General features: G+C 48.1%; 1 protein-coding gene; it reads right to left on the reverse strand.

The window, feature by feature from the left end:
• Positions 1–3,795: 3,795 nt before the first annotated feature.
• On the reverse strand, positions 3,796–6,050 carry FFUJ_01469 (related to protoplast regeneration and killer toxin resistance protein; the record flags this gene model as incomplete). XM_023578362.1 has 2 exons in its annotated part: positions 3,796–4,043; positions 4,097–6,050. 2 exons carry the CDS (start codon positions 6,048–6,050, stop codon positions 3,796–3,798), a joined length of 2,202 nt encoding a protein of 733 aa, XP_023424102.1.
• Between the last annotated feature and the right edge of the window lie 5,724 nt (positions 6,051–11,774).

Genomic DNA, 11,774 nt, shown 5'->3' on the forward strand with positions numbered 1-11,774 from the left:
CTCCTCCACAGTAATTCCCTCTGGGCTTAGAAATTGACTGACTGCCTCAGGGTTCATAGGTTCTCTAGCACTACCGCCTGCCCTCGACGTCCGGGTTGGGCTTGATGCCCTACCTGACTCAAGACATTCAAGCTACACATACATGGATACATGCAACTTAACTTGCAAGGGTCTCATGCAACCAGGCACACCAGTTAGAGATTTTTTGTGTGCTACTGCCTACTAGCTTTAGTTTCTCGACTTGAAAAGAAATGCATGCACCGGGCAACATTGGTTCATCCTAAACCAGGCGCAGGCCGTGTATGACTTCGCTTGTCAAGTTGACACAGGCAATTTCGACGAGTCGCGATTGTTCATCCACACAAGAATAAGTTTGTTGCGATATTGTTACTCTGTGCTACGCTCCCCGGTTGGTTGATCCAACAGACCAAGCTGAATCAATCAGGCAGTCCCTGAGAGAGCAGCTTTGGTGTGCCTCAGTCACACAAGAATCTGTCTGATGGATGTCTACATAGTAGTTTAAAAACTCTCCGTTGATGCACCAGCGGGCAGTGGAGGGTATTCCTCGCTAAAAGGTAGAGTTACCTTACTTTGCCTTGGCTGGTGGGAGCGAGCCGTCGCGGCACGGGCTAGGACCATCCCATCCATGGTTCCCATCTCATCCATACCCTTCCATTCCTTTGCCGTACCGTTCGCTTCCACGTTGATGTGCTGCAGGGTTCTATGTTGTCAGTCAGAGCTCCCGAATGACGACAGAGGCATGCTAAGCTGTATCATGTCTGCGGCACCGATTCATTCGTTTCTTGCTTCATGTTTCTTGATGTGCACACTTTTTTCGTCTACCTTCCACTACTCCGTACCCGCTTCTCCCATTCTATAACAACCCAGCAAAGGGGGGGTTGAGGTCCAGGTGTCGAATAGTGGGTGTGTACGTGTCTGCGTGACCTTTTTCTGTTACCTCCTTCACAGGTGAGTCGGTGAGGTCATGCTCCGTTTCAAACCCTACCACTCTTTGTTCTTTTCACTTCTCACCCGCTTTTGGAAGAAGCAGGAACGCGCGATTTGTTGGCTATCTTGGCTGGAGGCAAGCACTGTAACTCTCAAAGGCGAAGTTGTCTTCACACCCAAGTCAGTTGGCTTATGACGATGTAAATACTTTCATGCGAAACAGTCAGTCGATCGCCGAAGAATATTCGATCTCCTTGATCGAGACCTTGGAGTCTCCTCTTTTTGAAGTTGCACCATCTGTGCATTTCCTCCCCTCCCTATCATTGTTCAAATGCTTCATGATAAGCCAAGTCTCTTCTCATGACACAAATATTCCGCAGAATCGAGACCCGATCATGCTGCGGTTTTTGTCAGATCATTCACCGCTTGTCTACAGCGCATGCCTCTCGTTCTCTTTGCCATTGGCCCTGTAGCGTAGTCATTGCTCTTGATACCGTCGCGCGATAACCGCACAAGTCGCGAGTGAGACGCGAGTGAGGTCAGTAAAAACGCGTCAAAACGCGTCAACGCGTTAATTAAGACATGCATGATCTCTCAGAGTGACCAATAGAAGAATACGGAAAGATGGGTATCAGTGGAGAAGCAGCGCAACCACTTCCGAGCATGGTCAGTGCGTACATGAAGTACCTGTTGGGCTCTGCATGGGTGAATGCATACAGTGCGGCAGTATAACTCCTCACGGCCTTACCTTGGAACCAGGAATCACCCGCAAACCTTTGTCTTGTGCTTGAGAACGACGTCAATGGTGAATCGTTGATTGGCAGAGTTGGCATTATTCCTCTGTGCTTCACGGACCACATTGCGTCACAGGCACTTTCCTCTCCCTCAGCTACTGACATGTCCGGCTTCCGAAACTTGGACAACTCAAGCTTGGATGGTATCACTTGTGTCTTAAAACAAACACCCCCATGGAGGGGAACACAATTCAGGACAAGCTTGGTATCTTATGCTTCACGGCTGACCATTATTGCCATCTCAGGCGACTCAATTTAGGTAACCTCTTCCTACCTTTCAGTCACGATTGCTTCTATCTTCCCTTGCCAAGACCCATCATACAGCCAAAAATACCCTAATCAGATAAAAGAGAGACATGTCAACACACCAGACGCGTCTTGAGGTAATACAGTAAACAGATCAGGAGCCCCTCAATTCAGCTCTCTGTCTCATCATCAAAGACCCTCCCTGCCCTCGATCGAGCCAGCCGAGGAAAAGGAGAGGGGTTCTCTTGTCCATGTATATCTTATATTCCCTCCCTCGTGAGGAAATTGATTTTCTTTGTTAATGATGTCTCATATCGAGATCTGTTCGTTCCTGGCTTGTGGTGGGCTTCCCGAGTCCTGGGGTCGGGTGAGAGTGATGTGACCAAAGAACGAACCCTTTAGACTTCTCTCTCAATTTCTTTGCCACATCGGTTACCAAGTACTAAGTCAAGACTTATTCGAGTTACACAAAACGACTCTCCCGTGGTGTTTGCTGTGCTCAGAACTTGGAGGACACTGTCTACCATAATGCAGTTACTGATGGCTCATATACAACCAGGCGAAACTGATATCAACCATCACCATTAATCAGTAAACTCAGGTGAAAGTATCAACCCCCTTCCACCACTCGTCAGTCTGTGTCAAAACGCCTCGTTGTTGCTTTGATACAAAATGTCTCTACATATTTTGCCCCTTGCATGTTGTTTGAGTTTCGTAGTGTGGTGTGCTGGTAGGCTGTCAGTTTCCATCAATAACTAATTAGTTTGTCAAACAACAGAAACATGAGTAATCACCTACTTACAACAAAACCAAGAACAACATACTTGCAAGACTAAGTCTATCAAGAATTATGGGCTATGAGATGGCAAACGATTATCAGCAAGTAGGTATGCCTTCAAGAATTTCGTATATAGCTTACCCTAGACATAGACAATCTGATACACTTTCTCGAGGAACCCCTTGCATATGCACATCGAGGGAGCTTTGCCCCACGCTACCTCCATTGAAGGCCAGCTAGACTACGTAACCTTAAGGGAGTCAGTCCTATGAGGATACGTTGTTCTGGGGTCAAGCTGTTAGAGCTGTATGATGTGCCCAAGTTCGTGTGCTTCGCCCAATCTGCTCGTTCAAGCAAACCATAAGTAACCACACGATCGTTACACATATTGACGATTTCCAAGGTCAACGAATAAAGAATAGGTTTACATCATAGCCTTCATTCATGGCAGGCACTGTATTACTGTATCATAATTATGTCCAAGTCACGTCGCCCAAGAACGCCAAACACAAGATGATAATCATCATCAACCCACTCCACAGTCTCACTTCGCTCTCGATACCGCCAGATGTTTAGACTCCCTATTTCAATAGTTTCCACCACAGATACAGGGAGAATTATACCAAAAAGATCTCAGCCGAGCTGATGAATCACATGACCGTCAAATTACATCTCCTCATGCTATGCTGCTACTCGAGATCAAGGTCCCCCTTTTGATTCTAGAAACACGATTCCAACAGGTGAACATCCGTGCCAAACAGGGCTAGCGACGGAGATGAGGATAAGAAGGCGCCGTCAAGCGTATCGCCCAGTTTAGAGAATTTGGGCTATGCGAGATGTGATGTATGTCAAAATGGAAAAAGAAAAATAACAGCGCTGAATGAACCTGTCGTTACTGCTGACCAAAAAACAGCGTAACGCAAGGCGGGAGTTATGTCGTTTGCCTTTTCATAGAGGAAGCGTAGTCGTCGTTGATTAGTTATACTCTTCATATTAATCCCAGAGCAGGCTGTCACTCGCCCACTGCCATTACATAACGATGCAGTCCTTGTCGTCTTTGGGATTCTTCTGCATCTTGCCGTTTCGCGGAGGGGCAACCTCCATGGGAGTACCCTGACCGCTGACAGCCGCCTGGATGATGGCTAACCGTTGCTTGGCTCGCTCCTCACCAGCATCGGCAGCTTTGACGTACCAGACATTGGCCTCCAAAACGTCACGTCGGCATCCGATGCCCATCTCCGTAAAGTAGCCGACGGCGTATTGTGCCTTCACGAAGCCTGTACCACAGTTAGCTACCTCATCGTCTACACCGCACCAACAAAGCACTCACCTAAGTCGGCTGATCGACGCGCCCACTCATAGGCCTCCTCCTCATCCTTTTCAAGGATCGGGGGAGCGCCGACCATGTACCACGCACACAGTCCCATCATGGCACCGGCATGTCCTCTTTCCGCAGCGCCGGTATAGAAGTGAACGCTGAGAGCCGGATCACGAGGGCAGTTAAGCAGGCCATGCTCATAAGCATCACCCAGTCGATAATTAGCCTCAGGGTGGCCTAATTCCGCAGCCTGAGTAAAGAGCTCGGCAGCGTGAATATCGTCCTTGAAGATATCTGCACCATACCCATTCTCATACAAGCAACCAAGTTGATATGGCGCAGAATTGTACTGAGTATCAGCCGCTTCAGCAGCTAGCTTCATCCACTTGATTCCTTCTCGGTAGCGCTTTTCTCCAAGATCGCCAGATAGACAGGCCTTGCCCAAACGTGTCATGGCGCCAGGATGGCGCTTCGAAGCAGCTGTCCGCAAGAATTGCACCGCCTTGGCAGGGTCTTTCCGGCAACCCCAACCGAATTCATAGCATAGAGCGGTTCGGTAACCAGATTCAGCGTGGCCGTGCTTCGCAGCCAAAACAAACAGAGGGAATGCCGAATTATAATCCTCCTTACCCTTACTGAATAGTCCAGAAGCAAACCCATCCGCGAGATAGTATTGCGCAAAGGGGTATCCGGCACTGGCGAGACGCTGTAGGATTTGTCTGGCTTCACGAACCAGTTCCTGCGGGCTTGAGACAGAACCTTCGGCAGTTGGGCTGTCGCGACCCTTTTGAGGTTTGGGGCTGTTCTTGCGTGCCTTAGGTTCTGAAAAGTCTAGGCCTTGCTCCTGGGCTGTTGAAATTAAGAATATAGCGAACGAGTACTGAATAGAAGAGTCATTTGTCTTTTTGACGTTGGCACGATACATGTCCAGAGTCTTTTGTGTGCTGAGAAGAGACGCATTGTTACCAATCACAGTTCGAAGATTGGAGTTATCAGGTGTCAATGGCGCCGGAGCCTGCTGAGGATAAGGCGCATGAAGCAACTCGGCGTACGTCGACATTCTGACATCAGGAGATTTACGTGAACCAGCTGGCATAAGACCCGGAGAGCGGCCACGTGAATCAGAATAGACAGAATACGAAGATGGTGGCCGAGGCAATGAAGTCCTCATATGGCTACCCGAATTCGGAGTAAGATGACGGCCGATGTTTGAGGCACTCTCAGCGAGATCAGAAGCTGACGAGTTCCTGGCCTCTGCACTTGGAACGCTTGTTGGGAAATCCTTCTGATGATGGTACTGAAAAAGAGGCACAGGCTGGGTCTCAAGCACATTTCCTTCGATAATGGAGCTCTCAGGGGAATCGCCAATCGCCTGGCTCTCAACGTTCTCGTTCATTCCTGATAAAGAGCTTGCGCTTGTCGTTGCCGAAGATTCTATAGAGATTTGTTGCGGGTTCGTGCTAGCAGTTTCATTTGATTCACGACTGTTGCGGTGCTGGTCCTGATTGCGAATTCTGTCCGTTGGAGTTGTCTTGGTGGGCTCGGCGATGTTTATCCTTTCAATCCGCGGCTCAGAGCCCCCTTCAGCCCCGCGGGAATCATCTTGAAACCCTGGAAAGCTCTTTGGCTCTGACCTCAGTCCGTGGGGAGGAGGAGGGGGAGGAGCATTTTCTGGGGGCGAAGGCAGTGGAAGCAGAGTACGATCGGCTAATTCTCCCCTCAACGATGGCTTCTGAGTATATTCGACATCGGCGTTTGAAGGCTGAACCCAATTATCCTGTTGAAAGTTTACGCGGACGGGCGAGACCGGTCCGTTGCGCAGTCTTGGGCCTTCAGATTCATCGAGATGAGGTATGCGAACAGGGCTATGACGAGAAGAACTGGTCGGTCTCGAAGAGGGCCTCGGCGATTCGTTGTAGTTCAACGGTGCCGCGGTAGGAGGCGATGAAGTGTTTATTGCTGCCATGACAAAACGATGGTGAGGCTTTGGCAATGCCGAAGCAGCCAAGCGTAAGTTTGGGTATATTCCAGAACGAGTGTCGAGATAAAGGCGGAGTTCGATAGCCTGGTAAGCGCGCAGGACTCGGTGACCGTGCTATATTCCAGATCACGAAGAACCGAATGGATCAAGGCCAATTCTGGACGCGCTCAAGGAAACACGACACGACAGAAGATAGCGACCGTGGAGGAGAAGCGATTGTAATCTGTAGTCAGTGACAGACGGTCACTTTAGCGCAACGTACGGAGTGGATGCTGCACGAAGGATATTTGGGTATGGATCCGAAACGCCGCGATGCAGCGGAGACAAGGGCTAGCCGGGCAAACAGAGGATAGATCAGCGAGCGACAAGGGGGGTGGTTGGAGAAAGGATAGTTGGGGAGAACCCAAGGAGGCTGAAGTGAGAGGCGAGAGCCCTGGAATTGTTATGAGGTGATGAGCACAATAAAACGGGAATATCTGGTAAATTTTTTCTGAACGAAGGATAGAAGGGAGAAAGAATTATGGAAAAGCCAAGACTAACTAGACCCAGAATCGGACGGAAGAAAAGAAAATTCCAAGCATTAAGACGAGTGAGTGGACTTTGAGCTGAGATCCAATAAGGTCCTTTTTGTCCTGGGCGCTGCGCCGTCCGATATTTGTGAGGTGAGGTGGTGGTGGTGAACGTGGTGGCAGTGGTGGTGATGAGGTCCAGGCGCCCACTGCAGTTTAGCTGAATTAGCTAAATTATGGCACATGCGCTTGTAGGGGAGCCTAAGTGAGCAAAGAAAGCGGAGAGCAGTGGGCGACCGATGGCAAGGACCCATGTAGAAAACCAGTGGGGATTTGTTTGCCTAACGGGTTAATAGATGTTGTCTCTTGTTTCGTTGAAGAACAAGTACGGAGTAGAGGAATGGATGTTTCAACATTCCCTTTAAACCAGGAAAACGATTAAGTCATATAGTCCCGAAGATGCTATTACTACCTTAGTAGGTAGGTCGAGAAGGCCGGTTATTGCAGAACTTGGTCTGATCTGTCTGGGTACCTTAGGTTTCTTATAGGGAAAAGGCATCAACCACCGAAACCAGGCTGTTTAGGTAGGTAGGTAGCAGGCAGGAGTCGACGTTGCGAGAGCTGAACTCGTAGTAATTTGGAAGGAGCAGGGGTATTTTGCAACCAAGTATCGGCCAAGGCAGGCGCAGGACTTTTCTATTCACCCTGTGACCTCGACTACTCCTGTTTCACTTGTTGCACATTCTCTGTTTCTGCCTTCAGATCACGAAATGATAATACCACAATAATGACGTGGACACAGAAAATACACAGGCGCCGTGTACATCCAACTCCTTTCCCTTCAGCATCCTACATACGCGTCAGTGAGGAATGGTAGCTCTAGGAAAGCTCGGCATGACAAGCGCCTCAAGCGGAAATGGCACGGTCAAAATTGGCCGACCTGTCCCTTTCTTGCTTCTCCGAAAAGAAAAGCATCATGGAATGACCGGCAGGTCTTAAAATGACAACCACTGCGAGCCCAATTCGTGAATTCCCCACGTTGGTAGGAGAGCTGAAAAGCCTCTGTGCAAAGCCTCCCAATGGTACGTCGTGCCATAAACTAAACTGCATGTTAGCGCCATTACAACATTAAACATGGCTTAAATAACTCAACTCAAGGGTCCAGGCCAAGCCCAGCCCAGCAGGCTTCTGCACTAACACTTAAAGGGCTATTGCTATTTCTTGACCGCCAGAGCATGCCCACGACATATAGGCGCTTAAATGCTTCGTTTTTGCCATTTTGACATGAACAACTCATGTGTTCTGCTATCATAAAGCCTCGCCGTTGTAACATTACATCTTAGTGGTAGATCTTCCAAACTCTGATCTAACGACACAACTCAATTAAGTTGAGTTAGTACACTTAGATTTGTGCACCGAGCCATCCTTGTCTGCCATTCTAAGTTCAGGTTGTTAATATTGTGGCAACGCTTACCGTTAAACAAGGCTGAGCAGCCGCCATGGCGTCGGTGTCGTCACGCAGATATTACCCTGGAACTGCTTCCACTGGTCGCCTCGTAAAGGAAAGGAAAACCGGAGATTTCTGTCGACTGTAACTTTCGGTGGGCGGGTAGCACGTAGGTTACATTTGTTTCGGCAATTGGCCCGGGTATTTGGTAGACATGAATTCCTGTATCACACATAAATATTGGTGGACAAGTACAGAAAACCAGCAGGGCATTTAACAACATGCCGTGGGGAATATTCTGTCGAAAGTTGGTCTCTGTCGTATTTAGGTATAAACGTCGACCAAAACTATTCAAGGTGGCCTACTTAGTGATGAGTAGCACGTGGGCAAAACTCGTCTTCCACTGCGATTCGTCCTTTTGAATGGGGCGGTGTTGGCTAAGGTAGGAAGGGGTTCTCTTGAGATTGGTCTTCTCAGAAGAAACATAACTATAGTATATTCCGGGACCCTGATAAACTCCAAGGGAGCTGGACACACATCAACCTCCAACTTCTTTGGTCAAGGTTTCGTCGAACCGAATAGTGGAAGTACTGCGGCATGATTTCTCCCTTCAGATCTATTGTTGTGTTCAGGAGAGAGCTGAATTCACCCCAGTGATTCCCTTGCCTTTGAATATTGGTAGCAGAGTAGGTTTAAATTCACGGCGGTCGGGCCGTCGATCGGACGGCCCCACCCGGCCGTCCCGGCTGCCACTTAATCCAGCCATCCATCCATCCACATGCTGAGTGACCGTTTCGCAATACCTTAAAACAATCCTATCATACAATCAAGAAGTTAGTTCTATATTAATTCTTTTTTTATAGACGCAAGTTATACCTCAAACCATGTCTGAACTGCTGTTGCTTATGACTTCACCATGGATCTGGTCAAACCCCAGAGTTTCCACTCATCCCGGGATCAAGTTTCTTCTAAAGCCTGGGGAACCCCACGACAAAGCCACTGCCAGCTCAAGGATACCACCCAACTTTATTAATGAGTTTGTTAAATCACACTTGCAGACTTGACAAGTACTCTGACCATGTTCCTATCTTGGCTGAAGCACGCCCTGTTGTCTAGATATCTTGTTGTAGAACACGACGGACACTTGAATGGCCTAGATAGGCTATGTGAAGGGGTTTTTTTTTTAAACACCTAAAAAACCTCAAAACGCCCAACAAAATACCCTAACTATATTCTTAAAACAACAGAAGAGTTTAGACTCGGTTTTATCTCATCTAAGCACAGATTGTTCGCACGACATTCGAAGATTCTATAGTCCCGTGAAACTTCTCGTATAAACAATAAGCTAGCGTCAGTTCTACCCACCTGATGTCGTCGATCTGGCTCGTATCGAAACTGTTGTCTGCCAGTCATGCACACATGCAGCCAGAAAATACATCATCTAGGGGGTGAGGAAATACAGCGGAAGGGCTTTGGTGGGAGATCAGCGATTTTTGGTGTAAGCCATTCCGCTGTTTTTCCTCACCCCGAGGGGGATCAATAGCAGATATGTCGTGATATTGTGACTATTTGAGCAATATTCTGGGAACAAAGATTTGGTGTCTACATACAGACGATCATTTGGCCCGTTGCTACCAGAGTTTGAGTGTATCTGTAATTGATGGGATTGGATCACTTTAATAGAAACGGTGTATTACCACGGAAACGAAGACGGTTGACGGTTAGACACTTGGGCTGTAAATAACGTTAGCACGTGGCATAGAGTTCCTCTTTCTCGATCGAGGGATGGGATCTATAATTGTCGAATTGCTCTGCATAGTACCAAAGGAAGACCACCAGTGCGATGGTATGGTGCATTAGGACCATAGTAAGAACTAAGCTAAATGTTGAGAGTAGCAGGCAAGCAAAGAGAGGGTATGGAGTAGGGATAGCCAGCTAAGAACATTGTTAATCAGGGGTACAGAGCACTCCCTAGTGGTGATTAATATCTCAAGCCTCAAGACATCATCGGGGCGAAATGATCCGTACCATGCATGGAATGCCTATTTTGATTGCTGATTAAACCCGACAACTTGGATGGATAAACCCTTGATAGCATGGCATTGGCCACCATCATTAGAACAAACCGTTCTCTCTGAACTACCTTGACGAAGAGTCGATAAACAGTACAGAGGAAGGGGTCTGTTTGGCTTTGGTATCTGCGTAGCCAAGGGGGAAGCGTAGCAATTACACCAAAGGATCAGATCGGCTTGTCAAGCGAGATAGCGGCGACTGATTCACTAACCCCCTGGCTACATTGTTGCATTGGCAGAACCTGTTCCTGCGGACTCACTTTTCCTGCGGATAAGTGAGTCCGCAAGTCAAGTTTGGTTGGTTTACAAAGGTCGTTTTATATGTACAAACTGGCATTAATGCACACCATACACTAACACCACCGCTTCATCACAGTGGTGGACAACCGAATAAATCCAGGTCTTGGAATTATCCGCGCCATGATTCACTATTAGCCAAGTCTAAATTACTCGCGTGTTTTAATCTCGAATTAGCTAAAGAACAACCCACTAACTGTGATTGACGACGATATGTCAGATATGGGTCAAAAAAGATTCCTTTTATCATAGCAACGCAGGCTCGAGATATATGTATGTATTTCATTATACCTTGGCCATTGTTCTAACAAAGAATTTAGACTCGAAGCATCTGGGTTCTTTCCTTGGAACGGGAGTACCGATGAGCCTATTTCTCAGATAAGTGCAAGCATCTGAATCAAGCTGCTGGGGCAACCGCCGGGCCATTAACCCACATCTGCCACAGTCAGATGGCCCTTGCAAATCTCAAGCCGAAGAGGCCACAAGCTCGGACTATTTCGACCTAGCGCGCTCAGTTAGTGCAACCATCAGTGGAAAGGCTATTCTCTAATTGGCTTTCATCCGCCCCCTTCACAAGGTTCTTATGCCCAGGATAACGGCAAGGGGAAGGAGCAACAAGACCGTTGGCCGTTCAATCGCTTTCTCTCGTTCGCTCCCGTCTTTCTCTTCCACCTCAACTCGTTCCGTCCAGTCCAGCCAGACACAACCGTTCTTTGTCGTGGTCTTTGCTCGAGGGACGTTCACCCGGTCGCTTCCTTCTTGTTGTCTTTCGGTTTCTACATTCGCTCCTACTTACTCTCGCTCTTGTCACTTATTACAACAACACTGAACAGGTCCAAGCAAGCACTGCCGTCCCCTGCTGCTACCATAACCGAAAAACCCTGGTCGCCCCATCACTCACTTACTCGCTCGCTCTCTCTGCTCCACGCCATCGTCGCTCAGTTCTCTCGTCAATTCCAAACAACGGCGCCCTGTTTCTTTTGCTCTAACTGGATGAGAAGTATTTCTTACTTGTAATTCGACTTCACTCCATGATCCTCTCTCCACATTGAGCCTTGATCGAGTCGACTCTCGACAAACGACACCCAGGCATTGCCTGTCCCGTGCTTCACCTTACTCGTCTCCTCAGAAACTTTCCACCTCTACAGGGATATTCCCAACTCAAACCTAAACCTCGAGAGAGGTTGTTGTAACAACCACAACATATCCTTTCGTAAGTCGCAGATCTTATTTGTCTTGTTTCGTCTCGACTCTTCAATGTCTTGTCGGCTTTTTACCTACATGAATATTTGATGTTGCTGTACCTCGGCGTTCAACATATCGTGTTCCCCTTTCTTGTTGATTTGATCGACACGCACCTTCCTACTCGATACCGCCTCCTTCA

This window comes from Fusarium fujikuroi, chromosome FFUJ_chr01, assembly GCF_900079805.1.
Source record: "Fusarium fujikuroi IMI 58289 draft genome, chromosome FFUJ_chr01".
Classification (NCBI taxonomy): Eukaryota; Fungi; Ascomycota; class Sordariomycetes; order Hypocreales; family Nectriaceae; genus Fusarium; species Fusarium fujikuroi.